The sequence below is a fragment of the Zophobas morio genome, unplaced genomic scaffold (genome assembly GCF_036711695.1).
Source record: "Zophobas morio isolate AGI-343-1 ecotype UQ-CSIRO unplaced genomic scaffold, CSIRO_AGI_Zmor_V1 ptg000005l, whole genome shotgun sequence".
In the NCBI taxonomy this organism is placed as follows: Eukaryota; Metazoa; Arthropoda; class Insecta; order Coleoptera; family Tenebrionidae; genus Zophobas; species Zophobas morio.
In genome coordinates, this window is record NW_026972110.1 from 16,548,891 (window position 1) to 16,574,116 (window position 25,226).

The window sequence follows — 25,226 nt, forward strand, 5'->3', positions numbered from 1 at the left end:
AACAAGAAAGTAACTTTGTTACGCCACTGTTTCGCTGTAAAACCGTAAGCACAGCAACACGTGACGCCTGACATAACCTCACATAATGTGCGAGAAATGTCAAAAAGAGTCAACAATGTTTGTAAATACTACAAATAAAACACTAGCTGTTGTTCAATTTGGACACCGCAGATTAAGCGCAATAGCAACAAAAGTTAATATCCAAGAACAATGTAGAGTTAATGCCTGGCAAGTCCATTCCTATGGGGACATAAATGAACTACAACGCGGAAACATCCGAATGCCACAAATTCGTGAACCCAATCAACTACTAATTAATGTAGAAGCTGCCTCAGTTAACCCTATAGACATTTTTATGTTAGGTAATCAGCGTTCAAACATAGCATTCACTTTTAAACTAAGCTTTGTAGCGGGTTATGGCAAAACATTAATGCAAATTCCAAGAAAATTTGAAATGGAATTACCCTTAACTCTGGGAAGAGATTTTTGCGGAACTATCATCTATAAAGGGCCAGGAGTAGGGAGTTCGTTTAGTATAGGCGACAAAGTATACGGATTTGTACCCATTCATAAACAAGGTAGCTTTTCTGAGGTGATAGTTGCCGATAATGATCATGTAAGCGCGATTTTACACAAAACTGCAAGCTGAAGATGTGGAATTGTAGATTTGCAAACAACCAAAGACTCTTAGTCCTGTTGAAAGCACATCTCTAGTTTATGCTAGCATGACGGCGTGGTCAGCACTATATCTTTTTGGTAATTTGGTAATGAAAGGAGCAAAAGGTTCACGGATATTAATACTGGGTGCTTCTGGTGGTGTCGGTACTGTGGCAGTCCAGTTATTAAAATCACAAAATGCCATTGTAAGGAACTGAATACTTTACAAACAAATTTTAATACGTTAGTTGTAGGTCCATGGCACATGCTCCAAGGATGCCATTCCTTTAGTAACATCCCTTGGAGCTGACTGTGTTTTTGACTACAGAGACCCAGATTATTTAAAAAATATTGAAAAAGAAGGCTTGTAAGTTGGACTTATGTTTTTAGCATTTATTAAAAAAAAAAAACAAAATTTCAGTTATCATATAATACTAGACTGCGCAAAATTCGGTTATGATAATATCCCAAAAACATGGAAATATGGAACTTATGTAACTTTAAATTCACCCCTTTTAATTAATGCAGATAAATATGGTTTAGTTAGAGGATTGATAAATAGCGCGGGTACATTTCTGCAACAGAATTTGAAACCTCCCAGTGAAAAAAAGTGCGTGATGTGGGGGTTTTTTACACCCTCTGGGAATGGCTTTCGTTTTATAGATAAACTTATTAAAGATGGAAAGGTAAATAATTCCAGTTTAAGTAACAATCACACAAATGGGTATTTTCCAGATTCGACCATTGATCCACAAGGAGTTTAAATTTGATGATTTACCATGTGCATTTGAAGAACTGAAAAAGGGTCACATGCGAGGGAAAATCGTTGTTACGTACTAATGTTATGTAATATTTATTACAATTTGTACTGAAACTCGTGATAATAAAAATAACAACTATTCACAAAACAAAATATTTTTAAAAAATATTAAACTCAATATATCTAATTAGGAAAGAACAAAAAGCGTTGCTACTAGACTAGATAAGTTTGCTGATTCACATATCTTTACTTTATCACATTCTGCTTAGCTGTGTTGTGGACTTTCACATGTTTATTCACTCCATGTCTAAACTTAGTTTGAAATGGACATAAAGGACATTTGTATACTGTCTGTAATGGATTATGTTCCATTTTTGAATGCTGGGCCAAATCAAGTTTATTCTTGCATTCAAAGCTACACTCAGTACATTTGTACACCGTCACTTTCATTACTTTTGGCAACATGTGTACCTTCATATGGCTACTCAAACCATTGTTCCATTTTGTCTGATAATTACACCTAGGGCACTTATACATTTTCAAAGCACCAGGTGCACTATGAACCTTCATATGATTCTTTAGACTAAATTTCCACTTAGTCTTAAATTTACATTGCAAACAATGATAAATTCGAGCCTCATCTGCAGCATGAATTTTTTTTACATGATTCTTAAGGTAACATTTCCATTTTGTTTCAAATGAACACTGCTCACAGTAGTAGGTTTGGAGACTATTTTCGAGTTTTAAATACTCGTTCCAAGTTTTATCAACAGGATTTGATGGAGGGCCTGAAGTTTTATCACTTTTTGTGGTCAGTGCAGGTTTGACCCTTTTTCTTTTCCTGTGTTTTATTCTAGGCACGTCAGCGGGTTTATGATCAATACTACGAAAAATAAGACAGTTGACCATTTAATGTTAATTTTAGAGAAATGTACCTCTCATCCTCTTCGATTTCGTTAATTTCCTCCTCTTCAATCTTTATCTCCGATTCGGTTAAAATGTGGTCGTCCATGATTAATCTTGATTATTGTTTTTGGGTGGGTAATTAGGTTTACGTATCAACTATTACATTCTATGGAATTACATGCTTTCAGCTTATAATTTTTAAATTTATTATAACCTCAAAATGTCAGGCGCTGTCAAACAACTGTCACTTCGATCACAAGCAAAGAAATAAAAATTCATTAAAAATAGTATAGTATACAACATAATGAATGAGTGTGAGTACAATTTCAATTAATTAAATGTGTAACAAGTTTTTGCTTAAATTACAGATCATGTCCGAAAAAGAGGTTATATACAAAACAGCACTTGGATCTCGAATACTAATTTTCGCCATACAATACATCTCCAACGTAGTTGTTCCAGATCATGAACCCGACGTTTTTCGTTTTCCTAAATTAAACGAATCTGGAATACTTGACACATTAATTGACCACATTGTTGGCGGCTTTGTAAGATGGGACGCCCAACATTTCATGCATATCTCAAGATATGGATACACTTATGAGCAAATTTTGGCGTTTTTTCCACTATGTCCATACTTAGTAAGATGTGTTGCCCTAACACTAAGCAATTTTGTTCCCTCTGTGAATATGGACTCATTAACACTTGTAGTGTTCCTATGTGTTAACACATTTTGTTTTATTCAGTCAGCGTTATGTTTGTATGAATTATCACTTCATTTTGTAAATAAGAAGTTAGCATATGCAGCGTCAATTCTCTTTTGCTTTAACCCAGCGTCTGTATTTTTTTCCGCGCCATACACAGAGTGCCTGTTCAGTTATTTAACTTTCAGATCTATGCTAAATTGTGTACTGTTGTATAAAAAATATTGTGATATTCATAGCCATTTGCAAGTCAGAGATGTTGCATATATTCTTCCCATTTGTCTAAGCACAGTGACAAGGTCAAATGGTGTCTTAAACATTGGCTTCCTCATGTATGTCATAATTTGCCTATACTTGGAAAAAGTAAAATTGAAAAAGCAAATATTTGACAAACTATTACACACTTGTAAGTTTATAACTTTGGCGATTATTCTTGGGTGCCTTTGTATTTTACCATTTATTTTATTCCAAGTGTATGGGTTTCAAATGTATTGTACAGACTTTATAAGTGAGTTACCACCAACAGTATTACAGCACAAAGATATAGAAAAATTTGTACTACCAGGTAGTTTTTCAAAACACCAGCAAGCTTGGTGCTTTAACAAACTACCATTGTCATATTCATACATTCAATCTTACTACTGGAAAGTAGGGTTTTTGCAATACTACGAGTTAAGACAAGTTCCAAACTTCGTCTTAGCTTTTCCGATCGTTTTTATTTTGTTAGAGGGCGCATTTCAATTTTTAAAAAAAGTTCCTAGAGATATCGTTAAAATATTCAATTTTAACTTATTGCAGCACACTTTCAAACGTAAATCTAAATTAAATCCAGCCATGAACGTGTTCATAATTCATGCAACAGCACTGACTTTATTTTGTGTTACGAATATTCACGTGCAAGTGACCACACGAATGTTGTGTTCGGCGAGTCCTGTGTTATACTGGTTTTGTGCCTGTCATGTTTGTGATCTCTCTAAAGAGACTTTATTTAAGGAAATTATATATATACGCTATTACAAAAGAGAGCATTTAATAATAGTTTACTTTTTAAGTTATTTTGTTATAGGGACAGTACTGTTTTGTAATTACTTACCTTGGACTTGACAAATATATTTTTTCAAATTTTGCGCCTTGTAAATTCACTTGACGTTGTTGGTGGCAGCACTGTCAACATTGAAAAAGTTCAAAACTTTCAATTCCAACCTAAAACATTCAAGATTTTTTTTATTTTTTATCGTCTGTATCGTTACGTAATTATGCTTTATTTAAAAAAAATGGCTAAACCACATTTAAGGGTTGGTTGTATAGCTACAAGTTTAATACAGTTTCAGAACAGAGTATTATTAAAATATGATGCTCCCTCTTTCATCTCATGTATTGGGACGGTATTGGTGTTCATTATTCTTCAAAACAAGATGTTTGTCCGCGCTTCGGACGTGACCCCACAACGTACGGGTTACGTGACTACAAATATACATAAAACATTAATATTTGTAGCTTTTAATTTTTAAATATTCCCCAGTTTGCTGTTTGTCTCTAACTGTGTGCGTGGACGAAAATGTGTTTGTTTAGCAAAAGAAGTGTCCCAACTTTGTTACAAATAGGCAGAAAAAAGTGCTATTATCCACGAAAGTGCCTAAGCAGTAATCAACAAAAAGTTAGAGCTTTTGAAGAAATTCCTGGACCCACTTCACTACCTCTCATTGGAACTTTACATTTATATGCACCGTTTGTAGGTATGTAGGTAGAAATTATGTTTACTTTGTTGTAACTAAAATTAATTAACATAAAATAATTGTTTAGGACGTTACCACTTTGATCGATTGCACCAAAATGCCCTTAAAAATTACAATCTATATGGACCAATTATTAGGGAAGAAATCGTACCAGGTGAACACATTGTGTGGTTGGGTGATCCAGACGACATTGCGAAAATGTTTCACACTGAAGGGGTATACCCACACCGCAGAAGTCATCTCACGTTGGAAAAATACAGGCTGGATCGACCCCACATTTACAATTCTGGTGGACTCTTACCAACGTGAGTTACTCAAAAGTGTTTTTTAATAAAATGCTAATTAAAATTGCTAGTAATGGCCCAGAATGGGCAAGAATGCGAAAAACGTTTCAGAAAGGTTTGTCTTCTCCAGCTGAAGCCATCTCTTTCATAGGAGACTCGAATGATATAATCACAGAATGGATGGATACAAGACTTGCACAGATTTATAAAGATGATTGTGTAGATTTTCTTCCTGAATTGTCAAGGCTGTTTTTAGAATGTTAGTATTTAAGTTGTAAACTACACCACATGAAAAAAATCATATCCAAGGCGTCAAAAAAGTCACCAAATCATCTGTCAGTTTTCCAGTGGGGATAAATGTATTAATTTTTGTATACAATGTAATACTAATAGCACCACTGCATTCCTAGAATTTTAGAAATATTAAATAAGCTGTTCCTGATCTAATCAGTAACACAAACAATTTAATATTGACATAGTTATCAAGTATCTAGGATTACACTTTGGACTGTTGAACGTCACGTACATCATCTTTTCCAGTGTCAAAGTTCCATTACAAAAATAACCAGATACATAGACTTCATAAATCATATAGTTAGCACCTATAGTCTTTTCCATTTCCATTGAAACACCACCTGTTGATTTTGCTTAAAATTTAGCAATTGGTAACAGTGTTCGGTTGATTGACAACGGCTTTTAGTTAGAAAATTGTCTGAATATGAACGTTGCCAAATTTACGATCAACAAGTGGTGTTTCAATAGAAATGGCAAAGACTATCTAGATAAATTTTAATATCATGACAAGTAACCAGATCTGGCAACACTGGCCGCAGAAAGACGAATGATTTTGTGACTAAAGCTGCGCTGTGCGTTTTCCGTACCTTGCAGACGTCTTTGATATATTTTTTAATCATGTGGTGTCGTATTTTAGTAGTTGGTGTGGCCGCATTTGACATAAGATTTAATAGTTTCACTGATGAGGAAATCCAGCCTGATTCAAAATCAGCGAAATTAATAGATTCGGCTTTCGTAAGCAACAGTACTATTTTAAAAACTGACAACGGACCGCAGTTGTGGAGAAAGTTTGAAACTCCGGCGTACAGACGGTTCAAGAAGGCGCAAGAGTTCATGGAAAGGTGTTTTTACATTCTTTTGTACCAAATTGTACTAAAATAAAACTTTCAGTGTTGCTATTGACTTGGTGGCTCTTAAAATGTCGACTTTTAGAGAGAAAACTCAAAACAGTCCAACGTTACTAGAAAGTTATATAGCAAATGAATCGCTAGATTTTAAAGATATAATTGGCATAGTGTGCGACTTTTTATTAGCAGGAATGGATACTGTAACCACGCTATCATTTCCACAGAAATAATAATCAATTTTTTATTTTAGACGACATACACGTCTGGTTTTTTGTTGTATCATTTGGCTACAAATCCCTCAGTTCAAGAAAAACTTTTTGAGGAAGCAAGCCGCCTTCTTCCGAGTCCGTCTGACTCAGTAACTCCAGAAATATACAACGACGCAAAATACGCAAAGTGTGTTGTTAAGGAATCTTTAAGATTGCGACCGATTTCAATTGGTGTTGGACGAGTATTAACTTCTGACGTTGTTTTCTCAGGTTACAACGTTCCGGCAGGGGTAAAAAGCAGAAATAATTTATATTAAAAATATATTTGTGTAGACTGTTGTAGTTACTTTAAATCAAGTTTTAAGTCGTCTGGAAAAATACTTCCCGGAGCCTAACGCGTTCAAACCTGAAAGATGGATAAAGAATGACCCTTTGTACAAACGTACTCATCCTTATCTCGTTATTCCCTTTGGACATGGACAGCGCACTTGCATCGCTAGAAGATTCGCCGAACAAAATATGATCATGTTAATTCTGAGGGTTATTTAAGACAAATTGTGGAAATAATTTTATTCATTTGTTATTTTTTAGTTGGCAAGAAAATATAAACTCAGTTGGAGTGGTTCCGAAATTGATTCCAAGTCGTTGTTGATCAACAAACCTGATGGACCAATCCTATTGAAATGGGAGGAAAGATAGCTGTAGGTATTAAGCCATATACGTATAGTATTTTTATGTAGTTTTCTATGTTGAAATATATTTTTAGTAATCATCAGACTAATTCATTGTAAACCTAAACCTAAATTCTCAAAATACCATAATCCTAAAATCCTCATAATACCATAATCATCAGAGCATCATAATCCTCAAATCCTCTGAACAACAGAATCGTCAATTCCTCAATATCATTATGTTCAAATCCTCAGAACATCATAACTTTCAAATCCACAAGACATCATAATCCTTAAATCCTCACTTCATAGTCCTCATATCTTCAGAACACTATAATGCTCAAATGATCAATACACCAGATTGAGTCCTCAGATACTTGGAACAACATAATTTTCAAATCCTCAGAATAACATAATCCTCTAATTCTCAGAACATCATAAATTTCAAATCCTTAGAACATCATTTGTGCGATCTGTACTTGAATATGGGTGTTTAATCTGGGCCCCATACTACAGGACTCATGTTGAGAGAATTGAAAAAATTCAGCATAAATTTATAAGATCCATGCTTCATAGGTTACCCACGAATGTAAGTTCTTCCATGGAACTTAGTAGATCCTACTTAGGACTTGATTTATTAGAATCTCGTAGGCTTTTCCTAAAAGTATGTTTCGTTTATAAGGTATTAAATAATCAATATGACGTACCGAATATTATTAATTTACTGCAGTTTAACGTCCCTTGTTATACCCTCAGGTCAGTTCCGTTGTTCTACATAGATTTTTGCCAGTCTAATTATGCGTTACGATCACCCATGAATTCTCTAATGTTTGCATGTAATAGTGTAAGTGATTATGTTGACTTCTTTGCGGACATGTTACCCACGTTTAAGAGAAATATTAGAGCTATATTATTGTAATCTTTTTGAACCATGTGTACATTGTGTTATCGTTCTTTCCATGTACCGATGTATGCTGTAAAGGCTCTTTGCCGTAAATAAACTATTATTATCATAATCCTCAAATTACCAATACACCAGAATCCTCTTAAAACAGCATGATCCCCAGAACATCGTAGTCCTCATATCTTCAGATCACCAGAATCCTCAGATACTCAGAACATCGTAATTTTAAAATCCTCAAATCCGCAGAACATCATAATCCCCAAAACCTCAGAACACTATAATCTTCAGATCCTCAAAACAGTATCATTCTCAAAACCTCCGAACATTATAATCCTCAGAACATTATTATTTTCAAATCCTTAAAACACCATAATCCTCAGAACATCATAATACTCAAATTAATTATCAATACACCAGAATCCCCAAAATAGCATGATCCTCAGATCATAATCCTCAAAACAACATAATCTTCAGAACACCAAAATCCTCAAATTCTCAGAACATCATAGACTTCAAATCCTCAGAACATCATAATCTTCAAATTACCAATACACCAGAATCCTCAAAACAGCATGGTCCTTGGATCATCATAATTCTCAAATCCTCAGAACATCATAATCCACAAATCCTCAGAACATAATCTTTAAATCTTCAGAATATCATAATGCTCAAATTAATTATCACTACACCAGAATCCTCAAAATAGCATGATCCTCAAATCCTCAGAACATCACAGTCCTCATATCTTCAGAACACCATAATGCTCAAATTATCAATACACCAGAATCCTCATCAGATACTTGGAGCATCATAATTTTCAAATCCTCAGAACATTATAATCCTCAAATCCTCAGAACATCATAATCCACAAATCCTCAGAACATAATCTTCAAATCTTCAGAACATCATTATACTCAAATTAATTATCAATACACCAGAATCCTCAAAATAGCATGATGCTCAAATTCTCAGAACATCATAATTCATAATCCTTAAATCCTCAGAACATCATAAACCTCAAATGCTGAAAATATCATAGGTAGTTCTCAAATCTTTAAAACACCATAATCCCCAAATTCTCAGAACATCATAATCCTCAAATACTCAACATAATAATCCTCAGAATAGCATAATCCCCAAATCGTCAAAACATCATACTCCTTAAATCCTCAGAACATCATAGTCCTGAATTAAATGCCGAAAGATCGAAAAAAAAATTAGTCAAAGTTGGCTATGCACGAAAAGCCGTTTGTCTTAGTTTAAACACGGCCAACTGTATTAATACAGTTGGCCGTGGTTTAAAATAATTTTGTATTAAATGTTACGTTGACAAAAGGAATTTGCAATGTTACGTTTGTCAACGTGACGTTTAATAAAAAATTATTTTAAACTACGACAAACGGCTTTTCGTGCATAGCCAACTTTGACTAATTTCTTTTTCGATCTCTCGGTACTTATAATGACGAATCTACAAATATGAACGACGTAAGTATTATACATGTTAATAAATACCAGCGCCTTTGAAAATTAATGTAAAAAAAAATTATGTTGGCAACACCAATGCGTGCCTTGTTCACTTTGATAGTTACAATGAGGTAAGTGTCAAATACATGGCCTACTGGACGACTTTTTTTCGACCACGTGTTATTAAAATATACTCAACGGTTTTAGTGTACCTACTGCTTGAACTTCATAATGAGACGATTTTTCATTGCAGCCAACAATATTTTCTCTTTAGGATTACCTAATAAAATTGATAATCTGATAGGTTCTTCAAAATTATAGGAAACATGAAAATATATTATCTATTTATTTTATATATACAAACACTTAAAAAATACTTAATACAGTGGTGGTGGGTAAGGTTTGGAAAGTAATTCGTGGGTGGTTAAAAATGGTGAATCTACGATTTGGGTTGGAACAGCAGCTGGATAAGGTTTTAAATCAGTAATAAAGGTTTGTACGGGTTCTTTACTGACTACTTGGGCAGCAGGATAGGGTTTTAACACTTCAAGGGCACCAATATGATACTCATACTTTGTTGCTACGGGAACAACTGGAACCAAATTGGGTTTCACTACTTCCACAGGAACGGCTGCTGGATACGGTTTTAAATCCTCAACGACGACTTCTGCAGGATATGGTTTCGTCACTTCGGAGGTAATAACATCGTACTCATACTTTGTTACTACGGGAGCACTTGGAACCAAATTGGGTTTCACCACTTCCACAGGAACGGCTGCTGGATAAGGTTTTAAATCCTCAACAACGACTTCTGCAGGATATGGTTTCGTCACTTCAGGGGTAATAACATCGTACTCATACTTTGTTACTACGGGAACACTTGGAACCAAATTGGGCTTCACCACTTCCACAGGAACGGCCGCTGGATAAGGTTTTAGATTATCAACAAGGACCTCTGCAGGATATGGTTTCGTCACTTCGGGGGTAATAACATCGTACTCATACTTTGTTACTACGGGAGCACTTGGAACCAAATTGGGTTTCACCACTTCCACTGGAACGGCTGCTGGATAAGGTTTTAAATCCTCAACAACGACTTCTGCAGGATATGGTTTCGTCACTTCGGGAGTAATAACATCGTACTCATACTTTGTTACTATGGGAACACTTGGAACCAAATTGGGTTTCACCACTTCCACAGGAACGGCTGGTGGATAAGGTTTTAAATCATTGACAAGGACTTCTGCAGGTTCTTCGTTAACCAGTACAGCAGCTGGATATGGTTTCGTCACTTCAGGGTTAATAAGATCGTACTCATACTTTGTTACTATGGGGACACTTGGAACCAAATTCGGTTTCACCACTTCCACAGGAACGGCTGGTGGATAAGGTTTTAAATCATCAAGGACCTCTGTAGGTTCTTCACTGACAACTACAGCAGCAGGATATGGTTTTGACACTTCAGGAGCACCAACATCGTACTCGTACTCTGTTACTATGGGAACGGCTGGTGGATAAGGTTTTAAATCATCAACTTCTGCAGGTTCATCGGGAACCAATACAGCAGCAGGATATGGTTTCGACACTTCAGGAACACCAACATCGTATTCGTACTTTGCTACTACAGGAACGACTGGAACCAAATTCGGCTTCACTACTTCCACAGCTGGTGGATATGGTTTTTCGTCGGATGTTTCTTCAGGAACTGCTGGAGAATAGGGTTTCGATTCTTCTACCACGCCAACGTTATACTCATATTCTGTGACGATTGGTACGACTGGAGGAGAGTCGGGAACAACCGGTAAAGGAGCAGGATAGGGGAATGAAATGGGTGCCGGATAGGGTTTCGGTTGATCTTCTTCAGTGACAATTACGGGCTCGACAGGAATAGCGGGAGGGTATGGTTTTGACACTTCTGTAACTACAGGAACGACAGGAATCAAAGGTTTGACTACTTCTACAGGAATATCTTCATCCAGTTCACGCACATCGATCTCCGGCATGTCTGAGGAATTTTCTTGCGTTTCTAAGAGTACCGCTGGAGGGTAGGGTTTCGTTTCCACAACATCAGCTGTAATTAAGGTCTCTAACAGTGATGGATATGGTTTTGTTTTTTCGGAAATCTCTTCAAAATTTTCCACTGGTACCGCAGCCGGATACGGTGCTGTGGTTGTTATTCGTACCGTTGCGGGTTCTACTGGGGGTGGATACGGGTAAGAACGCAAAATTATTCCAGCAAAAGCTACATTTGCGGAGCTTATAGTTAAAAGAAGGGTTAAAAGTGTTGTTTTCTAGAATATTCACTAAAAGTTAGAAACTTACATTGATTAAATATAAATACACTTACCATTTTGTGTGTTTAATTTTGAAGGAATGCGGGCTAAATTGTGCGTTAATGCATTTTTATACTTTTAACGTAGTGCCCTTAGGGTTCACACTACTTTTGTCATTGTCAACGTCTTTAGAAAGTAAATTTAAGTGCACAAAATGAAGTATGGCTAACAAAAGAATCGATTAAATGGAAAAAGTCATAATGTTTACTTAATGGTTTTTTAAAATGTGTATTGATTTAACAATTTGCAGAAGTATTCAACCTTGTTGTATTTAATCTATGCTGGGTGTCCAGAACATGTGAAAGATAATCCATAGAAAATAAGAGCTGGCAAAACCCAACTTTTTTACTCTGGGTATATGATTTTTAAATATTTGGAAGCAATTAAGCAACAAAGAATGGAAAAATAGTGTTAATGCTTAGGAAGTAAAATGTGTTGAAGACGTTCGAAGGATTAAAATAATGTTTTCTCGTAGCATTTGCTTTATTTAACTTCCAAAAGTTTACAAGACGGTACTAAATATTTTATTGTTTTTTTAAGTACAAAAATAAAACAGTTGTTACTAAAAACTCTTGATGACTTCATAACTGTGACAGTATTTTTGATTTTTTTTTCCAAAAACTAGCTCATAAAAGACGTGTTGCGATTTTTAACATTTAATCGAATTGCTTGCGTAATGTCGTTTTTTACGCGCTAACAATGGTCGGTAGACAGTTTTCAAAGAAATTTATAAATAAACATCACAAATGTGCTGTGGAGAAAAACAAATAACAAAGCGTACTTCATTAGATTCTGCTATTTATGGATTCACGTGAAAGTCCAGTAGTTGTACTGAACTAATGCCAATTCATTGGGCACAATTACACGGTAAAACATTAATCACTACCTTGTAACGGGACTTAATGAGGCGCTCATTCTTGGGAAATCCCGGGAAAGTGAAGACATGTAGGACTCAAATTTCTAAGAACCTAATTAATTTCACAACAGGTGTGCAATTCTCTTTTTTGACATTAATAGATAGTACGCAAATAATAAAAATAAAAGTCCAATAACCCATCTCAAAATTTCAAACAAGGTCGTTTGTTACGTACAAAATTTAAAAAACTTTTTCTGACGTAATAATAGCGAATCTGTTGTCACCCACAAGTAAACAGTGTGCAGAAGTGGATTCGAGCGAAATGGAGAAAGATTCTCGGAATGTTTGAAATTTCCGGGGTTTTCCTACTTTGGTGGTTTGAAATGGAATTGAATTAGCAGACGGGAAATCAGTCGTCTGGGTTTTATGCATTTGCACTAAATACATAATGATAGTCGGAAGACAGTTCTTAAATGTTAGTTTATTGCTCGTTTTCTAAGATGTTTGAGTTAAATGGCCAATTAAAATTTAGAACGTTTCTAGGAATAAAGATCTGGAAATTTATCAAAGCCGAAGTCAGTGTTATTAATCAGAATTTGGCTTTCAAATAATGAGATGCACTTTGATAATGAAAACATTTTAATGGGCTATTAAATTGCTACATTTTTATAATCGTTTAAGCATATATTTGGAACGAACATTTGTTGACCTCTGTACCTACACATTAACAACTTTCTTGTCGCCTGCTCTTAACAAACATTGTAAAAATATTTATATAATGAAAAATGCTGTCTCGGAATGGGAATCAGGTTTTTATTTTTTTGCATATCTGATATTGCTTTATGTTTATTTTGTGTGGGTATATCACATTTTTTAATGTAGGTAATTTTCATACCAATTAAGAGTGCATGTATGTTTAAGTTATGACTAAAGTGCTAATTTCTCGGACCAACTAATGGAAGCGGTACTTTTTGCAACTCAGTGGAATTTAGTGTGGTTTTTTCATTGTTAAGAGTATTTACGAGATGAGAGAAGACAAAGCAGCTTCTTCATAACACATTATCGTGTACAAATTTTTGCTTTAATCATAGATTAAATATGCAAATATTGTCACATTGTGTATTTTCTTTTGTCGTTAGCGTGTTTTGAAAGATTAAAAAAAATCAACACCTTAAATAAATTTTTGAAACTTCACTTAATAACTAACTCAAATTTAAATACTTATCTAAAAATTCGCCCATAGGAAGTCTGTATGAACAAAATATGAAATTGTGTGTTCGCCAAATTGACTATTGCAGTACTTTTCTTAGTTGTCTGGGGCTGAAAAATGGAATTTTATTCCTAAGTTAAGAATTTCTGATCGAAAAAAGGGCTCTAGGTAGCTTTGAAACTTCATGTTAACAAATTATGTCAGTAATACCAAGATGCTTATTGTTTAGTTCGACAGTTACGGTGAAATAAATATCAAATAAAGGGCCAAAAAATCATTACTTCAAAACTAAATTTCATGGCAACTAGAAGATTTTTTAGATCATAAGGTACGTTTCTTCACCATTAGTAATATTAGGAAAAAACGTCGAAAGTGCAAAGGTTCTCCACAAAAATCATTTATGTAGAATAACTTTTACAAGGTTTCAAAAATATTGTATTTTAACTGCAGTCCGTTAGGTAGATATCTACAAAATGTGGATTAAATTCAACATGTATTCAATAGTTTATTTTGACAAAAACAAATCAAATTATATTTTAATTTTTTGCAATCTAAAAATGAGTTTGAAAAATTTTGGTTAACGCTATTGATGTTATGATCTAATTTCTATTCCCTTCAACTCTATTTTTATTATCTCTTAAAAAAATATTAATAAAATAATAATGAAAAACTGAATTGTCCAAGAAAGACTACACACAAAAGTTAGGGCTGGCACTTGGGAATAGCAAAATTAATACGGCAATATAATTTTGAAGGCTGCGGAAATTACACGACCACATCTAATCATATACTCATTTAAAATATGGTTAAAACGATAATGTTTCGTTAAAAGAATACATCAGTTAAATAACAACTTTGGCAGTGCCACATAAACGTTTTCCAAAATGTAGCTTACGCGGCGGAACCCTTTTCTGAAATTTTTGTCTTATTTTATTTTGTGTATAAATAGTCTTAAAGACTTTCACTTGTACTTGTTACATTGACATCCGAAATTCATGCTACCTACTGGCACGACTTTAATTATTTATAACATAAAAATTGACATATAGTTTGATGATAAGTAAGTTACATATCGTTGTAATCTTTGGGATTGACACCTATACAATTATACATACATGTATACCTATTAACTATAATATACCTATCTAAGATACACTGACGGGCAAAAAAACCGCCCACCCTGAAAAATTTTGCAAAACCAAACTTTAATAGTTATTTATCTTATTAGTGGGATAGTGCCATTATTACAGCACTACGAGTGTGAAGATTGCAGAAGACGAGGTCGTTAGACCGAGTCATCTGTAATCACACGAGTTGCTGTAATATGCTCTAGCCCACGTATGAAATACAAAACTTTATCTACAACTGCCCAAAAATGAAAAAGAAAAAAAGCCGATTAAATTTTTTTATTAATTAAAAATCAAGAATCAAGAGAATTTTTGCAGTGTTATGACAACCGCTCAAATTTGTTGTAAACAACGCGTCAGTTTTTAGAAAAAAAATGTTGTTCAATCGAGAAATGAGTGATTCTGAAGCAGAAAGCTTGCCTTTCGAAACAGAAGAAGCTGCTACAAACCTAGTGTCTTCATTGTTCCCTGATAAATCAAAAACTAAATACGAAAAACGGTTCACTGACTGGTGTGCATCCAAGAAAATAAATCATGAAGCAAGATAGAAGGTGCTGTTGCCATTTTTTGAAGATTTGTCGAAAAGTTATAAATGCAGCAGCCTTTGGGCTGTATGTGAAGGTTGTGAAGGTTATATCGACACTTCGATTGAAAACAAGAAAAAGACCGCTTCTGATATTCTTGGAGGTGATCCTGGAGCCAGAACAAGTACGGCCAGTAGCTACAACCGAGATTCAAGCATTGGTAGAAGAGAAATCTTAAATACTGGAGCTGTAACAAACATTTTGTTAACAAAACCTAAGCATTATGGACAAAGATACAAATAATTTCATTTCATCTGGTATTAATATCAGTAATCGTAAGGAATGTATTATCGACGTGTATAACAAATAAGTTAAGAATTAATCAATGTAATTTGTTGTAATTTACATGTTAATAAAATTCAACTAAGAAGTGGAGACCTTCATTACACCACTAGTGGTGTAATCTTTCTATTACACCACTAGTGGAATAAGAGGGTTTATTACTCAACTCAAACAGTGCCGAATGAGTTGTGTAATAAGGCCTTTATAAAGCAGTTGTAGATAAAAATTATTAATTTAACTAGTGATCGTTATTTTATTAAAGAACCATTCACTATTGACACATGGTGTATAAATTAGGAAAAAAAAGAAGACAAGTAAACTCAGAATTAAATTTAATTTAACAAAATAACAGAAACAGAGCGACAATTTGAGAGACGTCTGTAAGAGTTAGCGGAATTATTTTCACGTGAAAACGTTTATTAATTGCCAAACGTATAATCAAATGATGAAAAACACTGTTTACAACAACAGCCTCCTTTATTGTTTTTTTTTTTTTAGAAAATATCGTATTTGGTCTGTTTCTGATATTTTGTTAAATTAAATTTAATGCTGCGTTTATTTGTCTTCTTTTTTTTTGCTAATTTGTACATCATGTGTCAATTGTGAATGGTCCTTTAATAAAATAACGATTACTAGTTAAATTAATAATTTTTAAAGTGGTTTTGCGAAATTTTTCAGGGTGGCCGGTTTTTTTGCCGGTCAGTGTACCTATATCTTCCTATTTATGAAATTTGGAATACGTGTTTGTTTGTTGACTAATAATAATTTGCTGTTTCTTTGGTCTTTGTAGCAGTTTAGTTGTGGTTTTGTATTATCTCGCGGTCCAGGTTTGATGTTGGTCTAGCAAGAATAACATGATATATAGGTACCTTCATTTTTGTGATGACTGATGAGGCAACCAAAAACATTACTCACTTACTTGTGAATTCTCATGGTATCTCCCAGTAAATAACAAAATAATTTTGTTCTGAACTTTTAAATGTCATCTGTTGTACGGAATGCACAAAAACCAAACCTTGTTTTCATAATTTGTCACAGCTGCGCATGTTGCAATTATTATTGTAAATAATAATAATCATAGATACAGAATTTCAAAAAAGTATAATAGTATGTTAATTAATAGTAACCAAGAATCCGAAAAGGTTTTTGAAACCAAGTAAAAGAAGAGGTACATTCGGCGGACGACTGCTTTAACGTTTTCTCGACGTTTCAAGACTCCTAAAGTATAAAAAATAGGTCTCCCATTTCCTTCTGTTTGTAGTCTGTTGGCGATTTTAACAGACAGATAATTTCCAAGACAGCTGATTTTTCAAAAATATTATTTTTTTTTGTACAGCTATATGACATTGCTTTTTTTGAACCTTGTAACTTAATAAATAAATATTTAACTATGACAGTTGAAAAGTTATTTTGACTGCGCTGCCTTCACCTCTGGAGCACTATTAGTTAAAAATATTCAGTTTCTGAGAAAAATTATCAAAAAAAGAACAATACCGTGCGCTATGTTTTTTAAGTAAAATTTCTTATAAAATTAATTTTGAGATGCTTATCAAATTTTTCCTTGAAGCGACCAAGAAATCCTTAATATACTACACATCAAAAATGTTACATCAGTCCAGTAGTTTTGGAGATTATCTGTCTAATAAAATCGCCGCCGATAGAAGATGACGGAGTCAACTGGGAGATCTACTTTTTCGTATCTATTTAATGTCGAGAAAACATAAAATTAGCCATTCGTCAAATATATTCTATCACAAAACAAAACAAGTAAAAATTGATCTCGGAGATAAAATCTTGTAGGTAGAAATATCTTTACTTCTTTAGCAACATAAGAAATTATTTGTTTCATTTCACTTAAAGCCATTCTACCTCTATGCTTAAAGGGTACAAAGTAGATTATTCCCTATTATACACATTAAAATTGCATTGAGAGAAAACAAAATATAGTACTGTTTGAGTTGGCGATAGAATTAATCAATTCTGAGAAAATTTTCTTGTCCTACTATTGCCAAACCTGATTGAAATGCGTGACTCTATGTCATTTTTAAGCGCTCAAGAAAGCTTAGTTATGACATTTTAATAAAAATCAATAAAAGTACCTAATAACTAAACTTACATAAATTAAATGTCACTGTCAACTATGTTAGTTTTGACAACTAGAAGTAAGGTAGAGTGACAAGTTTACCAATTTTAAGCAAAATTCATTGATATCAACTGAAACAGTACTTACCTGTTGATCACGCTGTATATATATTACGAGTATTTATTTCAAAATGATTGTCCATGCAGATGGCTGTGAAAATTCTAAATAATGTTAATAATATCAGGTATAATAATTTTAAAATTATGAAATACTCTTTTGACATTTCAACTGTCTTCTCAGAAACACGTGTATCAATCCGTACCTAGTGTAATCTACGTTGTTCTGAATTTGCTTATTTTAGAAATTTTTATTATGTTTTTAATTACTTGTAAAGAAATAATTATTTTGCAGTTAAGCTCCGACCCCTTGGTTCATGGCGAATAAAAAAAAATCATCACAATTGAGAAAGGGCGGGTGGGCGGGTTTTACATTTTGCCTTTTTGTTATAATATGTGTAGACTCATTTTCACAACATGAAACTTAAAACATGTTTAAAAAATTTGTGTAAGAAAATATCGATTTTGCAAAAGGGTTCGCCATGTTTTAAGTTTCTTGTTATGAAAAGATGGCTATGTATGTTAAGAAAAAAAACGCAAAATATAAGCCCCGCCCACCCACCCTATCTCAATATTGATGATTTTTTTTTATTCGTCGTAAGCCGAGGGGCGGAGCTCAATTATAAAATCCTTATTTTTCTACCATAAATTACCATGTGAAATATGTTCGTAATTAATCTTGTTATACAAAGAAAACTTTCAATGTATTAATTAAAAAAGAAAACCAAAAGAGAAGCTCCACTTATCCGTCTCGACCTCAACCGTAATGAATTTTTCATTCGTTGTCAAACCGAGGGGCGGAGCGTGATTACAAAATCGATATTTCCCTATACAAATTTACCATTTTAGACGTGTTTTAAGTCTCTTGTTGTGAAAAGATGACTACACATATTAAGAAAAAAAGGCAATACGTAATAAAAGCAATATCGTTTTTAAATGAAAGGGAATCTGAAGCAGTTTGCCGTTGTCACGAACTTCTTTCTTTGCGGTTTTTTAAAATTATAACCTGACTGATAAAATTGACATCTTGGTTATTGTTTCCCCAGTTCTAGTTCGGTTTTATGATGTGTAAAAGTTAACTTTCTTAACTAACTATCGATAGTAGTAATCTATTGTTAAGCAAGTTAACTTTTACACAATGAATAAACTGAATTAGAACTGGGGAAACTATACTTCTTATAATTAAGTCTAAAGGTGGGTTTGCACAATCATCGCCTACTGCGTTAACAACCATTTTATAAAAATTCACCATCAAACACAGCCATTGATTTTTTAAGACTTGACTAGTCAGATTTGAGATTACCATCAATTTGAAAGTTTGAGTTGAGAATGCGACGATCAAAGACAAACTTCAAAAATCCATGCCTATCTTTGATTGTGTTTTTAATCTCTCTCAATATAAATCGTTGCTATCTTAATATAGCACCTAGCAAATAAAAGTCGTAGTAGATAAAATTGTTTGCACATTTGCCAGTTTGCCACATTTTCTTCACACAATTTTAACAATTAGGAGCATATTTATTAATTTTATGCTTATATTATTCTACAATCTGTTTTTGCTTTCCGAACGTAAACTAAGGAAATATTGTAATAGGACCCATCCGGCGAATGGCTACTTTAATCTCCAAAACTATCGATCCGATTTTTGTCAAATTTTACAAGCTCGTTAGGAATATCGTAATATCGTACACCACTGACTAAAATTTATCTAATCATCCTCACCAAGAATTTGATGACATCATCTCAAAATGTGCATGGTAAATGTTATTTAAATTTTATAGAATAACATAACTCTTTCCTGTATTTGTATTTTACGAATTCGCCTTTCAACCTAGACACCCAGTTTTCGCAAAAAAAGTAAAACGGTATACCAATATTTTATCTAAGATACGAGAAACGTTCTGTAAGCGGTCGCGTTCAATTCATGGGTCACTTTTTTCTTAATACTTTCTATATCGTCTTTTCTAAAAAACTGGATTCATTGATTACACTTCAACGACGAGGACAGTTTGGTCTAAAAACATTCGACAACTTTTTTCATATTGTTAAATACTTGAAAAGATTGATAAGGCAACGATCATTTTATATAAACGTTATGAAGGATACTGTGGTATATTTTGGATTAATACCCAGTTCCTATTAATGTTTATAATTCTTTTGACAGGTTGGCAACCTATGTAAGATTTTTTGATACTTAACTGTCAAAGTGACATCTATGACAGCTGCTACCGTCTCAACCAATCAGCACATTTGTTAGACATGATCATGTGAAAATTGATGACTATAATAATTCAAAATTGCCAACATAAAAATTTGCTTCGATCATTAATACCTAGTCATCCGGTGTTAAGTAATATTATGATATTCATGGAATTACCCAGTTAAGTGGAAAAAAATGGGACAGGCCTTACGACGAGCGTATGTTGCTTTCACCTTGTTCTAAAATATATACCAATAAAATAAATGTATGTCACCTCAAAAAATATCGATTATTATTTTTTCTAGAAAGGTTGCGTTTAACTTTAATTCATAAATTGTCTATATAATTGAATCCACATTCTGCTGTACTCATTTCAAGATTGCATCTAAAACTTTATATTCTTGATTATTCTTAATCATCGTTTAAATAGTGGGCTGGACCGAGTACGCCTCCTTAACTATGACTTACTGTTCTCTCTTATGTAGAATACATCCAAGCCAGGGGAAAAACTACGTTTGACACATTTAATAGAGCAATTTATTACTGTTTATCATAAATCTAGCAAATTTAAGTAACGTTGCCTCTTTTCGTCATTTTAAAACCTTGAATTCTTGATCCTATGCTAACATAGTCACCAACAGCGAGTCCGCGCGGCACGTGAATCATAATAACAAATTAACTCGTTGGCGTGTTGGCTATTCCGTATTTCCCGTCGATTCTACTTTTATTTTAGCGGTAGCGTCAAGCGAGTTCATTCATTTCAGCGCTCGGTCTAAGCTAGAAAACAGTGCTGGTGTTACTGTGTTGTTTTTGTTTTTATTCGCAAAGTGGCCGCAGTCATGTCGTCCAATCAACAACTAACTCAACGAACTCCAAAACAAAACGAAACGTTAAATTCGGATTCAGGAGTCAAAATGTCCCAAGTGGAGAAAAACGAAGAAGTGCCCAATCAGTCTGGACGCGAAACGGCTGATAACAAAAGTAACGAGGAAGAAGTGGCAAAAGAAAAAAGGGTCAAGACAGACAGTGAAAAGGGACTGGGAGATGACTTCGCCAAAAATGAAAGAGACACAGAAATAGACATTGCGACAAAAAAGGAAGGCGACGATGGTCGTGAAGGTATCAACGGGAATAAAACTCCGGATGTGCGACCTAGTTTTGTTGAATCCGTTTTGGGCGGGGGAGAAATACCCGACATTAACTTCTATCAGCATAAGAAAACCATGGCGAAAGGGATGATGGATTTGGCGTTGTTCTCAGCTAATGCGAATCAGTTGCGATACGTTATGGAATGTAGAGACAGGCATCCGTACTTTTACCCCAGTGCGATTTTAATCTCGTTCAGCTTAATTTGTCAAGTAAGTCCATAACAACATATTTTTTCAAGCGAAAGTCAAATGCGTACGACCTCGTAGGAATGTACTTAAATGTAAATAATAATTAAAAAATTAGTTGCTAAAATTACGACCGCTCGTTCAGCTTTCTATAACGCAATATCATTAATAAGCATCTGTCATGTGATTAATTCCAGAAATTGTTGTTCTTAGTCGTAGATATCACAAAGGAAGTTTTTGCGGTTTCATGTTTTTGATGATGAAGAGTTATCAGAACTGCCAACCGCTGAACTTATTCAAGATAAATATTTGTTTCAGGTTGCTGTCGGGATTACGCTTTTGTGGAACTCCATGTATAACGTAAAACATGAAATGCAGCAAGCAAATAGGGCCAACAACTACACAGTTATAGGAATATTTCTTGTGACCGTCATCAATGTGTTTGTATCTGCGTTTGGTGTTGCAAATCCGCCCCCAGTTGGATAAAAATGTCTGCTTTTTAGGATTAAGTGACCTTAATTTTATACTGTGATATTACGTTTTGTACGAACTTAGGGTGTAAATTCGTTAACTTATTTGTAATAAGTACTTTAGAATTAATAAACATGGCAACGTTTATGTGTTGGTTTTTATTTTTTTTTTTTTTTTAATAATCAACATCAGTGCACTGTTGAGAAGAGACACAGTTATAATAATAAATTACACCATGTCTAAACAGCGGCCATTGCATGTACAAAGTTATTATTACACATGTGTTGCTAATAGCCTTGAAGTAATAACTATGCTTAGTGCATTTTATGCAAACATTTAGTGATTCAATGTTTTGTTATGTGAAGTAGAAGTATTATATACTGACATACTTTGAACTTTTTTTTTTCAATGTAAAGTTCAGTATTTAGTTATAACAAAATCGTTGAACTGTACCATGAGACTTTTTACTCATCTGTTACTTACTGTAGCTCTTCCCATTTCCTTTACGTTTTATGGCTTGTACAATTCGAAAATGTCGGTCCCCTGTTTCAATAAATTAAGTAATAATTTCCGAAATTACGGAGCTGATTGCTTTGGACTTCTGGTTGTGTGCTCTTAAAAATATCGTACAGATGGCCGTCAACCAAATTTAGTTTCTACATCGATGTGATTTCATTTCAAAATTTTGAAATCTCCACTTTTAAAGTACCATATGAAAACAAGTCTTCCAGTAGGCATGACATTTATTTTTAAAATAATAACGTTGGCAGCTATTTGACACTTTACTTGACAGTTATTTAACCGAAAAGTTCCTACATGTGGCCATATATGAGGATTTTAATTCATCATAACTGTCAAACTGAATAAGAAGTCCGTCGTCGTCAACATAATTTCAAAGTTTGCTAGAGATTTTTTTGTAGCGATTTTTTTTTTGTGTAATTTTTATTGTCACCTTTTTCGTTTAAACGCATTTTATAGCGCGTTTTTGGCACCTCTTTTGTTTTTTTATTCTCAGTTTTTGTTTTTTTTGCCTCTATTTTCAAATTTTTACTTCCAGAAGGTAATTTAAGGAAGTATTTTGTAGGGACCATCCGACGAATGGCTACTTTCATGATTTCTCGACGTTTAATGACCCCTGGAGTACGAAAAAGTAGGTCTTGCGTTTCTGTCTGTCTGTCTGGTGTCTGTATCTATTTTTATTAGGCAAGTAATCTCCAAAACTACTGAACCGATTGTTGTCACATTTTGTATGTATGATAGGAAGATCATATAGATGGTTAACTAAATCGGATGATGTCATCTCCAAAATTTATAATAAACAGTTTTTTTTTAAATTTGATAAAATAAGATACTCCTGTACTTATGGTGTGTAAATCCATGTCGAATTTGCACCCCAGATATCTAAAATTTTTGGAAAAAATTCATAACTGAATAACAATATTTGGCAATATAACTTTGAAACTGTAAAACCGATTACTCTGAAATCTTATCAATATTTTAAGATTAACGAAATTATGGTAAATCGTTAAACAAAATTTATTCGTTTATCCCCTCCCAAAAAATTGATGACGTTATCTCAAAATTTTGTCGAATAAATTTTTGGCCTTTCGAAATTTTCGATTTTTCCTTTTCTCAATTTTTCTATAAATCGATTCTTTAATTTTTCGACTTTTCGACTTTTTCATTTTTTGACTTTTCCATTTCTCAACTTCTCAGTTTTTCGATTTCTCAAGTTGTCGATGTTTCGGTTTTAGCATTTTTCAATTTTGAAATTTTTCAATATCTCGATTTTTTGATGTTTTGATTACTCGATTTTTCAGTTTTTCGTTTTTTCAATTTTTCGACTTTCTAGTTTTTCGTTTTGTTTAAATTTTATATATTTCGATTTTTGGGTTTTTTAGTACTTCAGTTTTCAATTTTCAAGTTTTCAAATGTTTAGATGTTTTTTCCCTTTTTTGATGTTTCGATATCTCCCTTTCGATTTTTTGACTTCTCGCTTTTGGATTTTTTGATTTCTCTATTTTCGGCATTTTAGTTTGAGGATTTTTCAATTTGTTGATTCTTCAAATTCTCGATTTTTCGAATTTTCGATTTCTCGATTTTTTATATTTCGATTTATCGATTTTCCGATATTTCAGTTTTACGAATTCAGTTGTTCGATTCTTCAAATTTTTCGATTTTTCAATATTTCAATTTTTAGATTTTTTGATTTTTCGATTTCTCGATTCAATTTTCGATTCTTCAATTTATCGACTTTTTTAATTTCTCTTTTTTTTAACGTTTAATGACCCCTAGAGGATGAAAAAGTAGGCCTTGCCTTTCTGTCTGTCTGTCTGTCTGTTTGTCTGGTGTCTGTATCTATTTTTATTAGGCAAGTAATCTCCGAAGCTACTGAAGCGATTGTTGTCACATTTTGTATGTATAATAATAGGAGTATCATATAGATGGTTAACTAAATGGGATGACGTCATCTCCAAAATGTATAATAAAAAGTTTTTTTTCAATTTGATAAAACAAGATACTCCTGTACTTGTGGTGTGTGAATCCGTGTCGAATTTTCACCCCAGACATCTAGAATTTTTGGAAGAAATTTATAACTGAAAAACAATATTTTGCAATATAACTTTGAAACTGCAAAACCGATTACTCCGAAATCTTGTAAATATTTTAAGGTTATCGTAATCATGGTAAATCGTTAAGCAAAATTTATTCGTTTACCTCTCCCAAAACATTGATGACGTTATCTCAAAATTTTGCCGAATAAATTTTTTCATTTTTTGACTTTTCCATTTCTCGACTTCTCAGTTTTTCGATTTCTCAAGTTGTCGATGTTTCGGTTTTAGCATTTTTCAATTTTGGAATTTTTCAATATCTCGATTTTTGGACGTTTTGATTACACCATTTTTCAGTTTTTCGTTTTTTCAACTTTTCGACATCCTAGTTTTTCGTTTTGTTTAAATTTTATATATTTCGATTTCTCGATTTTTCGGCTTTTTAGTACTTCAGTTTTCAATTTTCAGTTTTTCTAATTTTTAGATGTTTTTTACCTTTTTTAATGTTTCGATATCTCTCTTTCGATTTTTCGACTTCTCGCTTTTGGATTTTTTGATTTCTCAATTTTCGGCATTTTAGTTTTCGATTGTTCGACTTCTGGACATTTCTCAATCCTTTGATGTTTCGATTTCTAGTTGTT

The 25,226-nt window shown here is 33.5% G+C and overlaps 5 protein-coding genes across 5 annotated transcripts; 4 read left to right on the forward strand and 1 right to left on the reverse strand.

Annotated features, from left to right (window-relative positions):
• The first annotated feature begins 72 nt into the window (after positions 1-72).
• Positions 73-1,564, forward strand: LOC135122870 (reticulon-4-interacting protein 1, mitochondrial). The gene is made up of 6 exons (XM_064047343.1): positions 73-362; positions 411-616; positions 666-863; positions 912-1,024; positions 1,079-1,343; positions 1,393-1,564. The coding sequence occupies exons 1-6, from the start codon at positions 86-88 to the stop codon at positions 1,495-1,497; spliced, it is 1,164 nt and encodes a 387-aa protein (XP_063903413.1). The 5' UTR covers positions 73-85; the 3' UTR covers positions 1,498-1,564.
• On the reverse strand, positions 1,492-2,574 carry LOC135122874 (zinc finger protein 718-like). Its single transcript, XM_064047348.1, has 2 exons — positions 2,353-2,574; positions 1,492-2,300 (listed from the first exon to the last, which is right to left on the reverse strand). Exons 1-2 carry the CDS (start codon positions 2,427-2,429, stop codon positions 1,664-1,666), a joined length of 714 nt encoding a protein of 237 aa, XP_063903418.1. The 5' UTR covers positions 2,430-2,574; the 3' UTR covers positions 1,492-1,663.
• On the forward strand, positions 2,527-4,152 carry LOC135122869 (GPI mannosyltransferase 2). Its single transcript, XM_064047342.1, has 2 exons — positions 2,527-2,637; positions 2,692-4,152. Exons 1-2 carry the CDS (start codon positions 2,632-2,634, stop codon positions 4,129-4,131), a joined length of 1,446 nt encoding a protein of 481 aa, XP_063903412.1. The 5' UTR covers positions 2,527-2,631; the 3' UTR covers positions 4,132-4,152.
• A 153-nt stretch (positions 4,153-4,305) lies between these two features.
• Positions 4,306-7,170, forward strand: LOC135122868 (cytochrome P450 302a1, mitochondrial-like). The gene is made up of 8 exons (XM_064047341.1): positions 4,306-4,763; positions 4,831-5,068; positions 5,119-5,306; positions 5,979-6,183; positions 6,233-6,389; positions 6,440-6,688; positions 6,732-6,938; positions 6,990-7,170. Exons 1-8 carry the CDS (start codon positions 4,586-4,588, stop codon positions 7,095-7,097), a joined length of 1,530 nt encoding a protein of 509 aa, XP_063903411.1. The 5' UTR covers positions 4,306-4,585; the 3' UTR covers positions 7,098-7,170.
• A 13,479-nt stretch (positions 7,171-20,649) lies between these two features.
• On the forward strand, positions 20,650-22,180 carry LOC135122856 (ninjurin-A-like). The gene is made up of 2 exons (XM_064047313.1): positions 20,650-21,586; positions 21,881-22,180. Exons 1-2 carry the CDS (start codon positions 21,068-21,070, stop codon positions 22,046-22,048), a joined length of 687 nt encoding a protein of 228 aa, XP_063903383.1. The 5' UTR covers positions 20,650-21,067; the 3' UTR covers positions 22,049-22,180.
• Positions 22,181-25,226: the final 3,046 nt, after the last annotated feature.

Bases quoted from the DNA above. Each gene is read 5' to 3' on its own strand.
- LOC135122870 (XM_064047343.1), top strand. From the start codon at position 86: ATGTGCGAGAAATGTCAAAAAGAGTCAACAATGTTTGTAAATACTACA. The intron at 617-665 runs GTAAGCGCGATT...GTGGAATTGTAG, and splicing joins TAGTTGCCGATAATGATCAT to ATTTGCAAACAACCAAAGAC. The intron at 1,025-1,078 runs GTAAGTTGGACT...ACAAAATTTCAG, and splicing joins AATATTGAAAAAGAAGGCTT to TTATCATATAATACTAGACT.
- LOC135122874 (XM_064047348.1), bottom strand. From the start codon at position 2,429: ATGGACGACCACATTTTAACCGAATCGGAGATAAAGATTGAAGAGGAG. The intron at 2,301-2,352 runs GTACATTTCTCT...TATTTTTCGTAG, and splicing joins GAAATCGAAGAGGATGAGAG to TATTGATCATAAACCCGCTG.
- LOC135122868 (XM_064047341.1), top strand. From the start codon at position 4,586: ATGTGTTTGTTTAGCAAAAGAAGTGTCCCAACTTTGTTACAAATAGGC. The intron at 4,764-4,830 runs GTATGTAGGTAG...ATAATTGTTTAG, and splicing joins TTTATATGCACCGTTTGTAG to GACGTTACCACTTTGATCGA. The intron at 6,184-6,232 runs GTGTTTTTACAT...TAAAACTTTCAG, and splicing joins GCGCAAGAGTTCATGGAAAG to TGTTGCTATTGACTTGGTGG.
- LOC135122856 (XM_064047313.1), top strand. From the start codon at position 21,068: ATGTCGTCCAATCAACAACTAACTCAACGAACTCCAAAACAAAACGAA. The intron at 21,587-21,880 runs GTAAGTCCATAA...TATTTGTTTCAG, and splicing joins CGTTCAGCTTAATTTGTCAA to GTTGCTGTCGGGATTACGCT.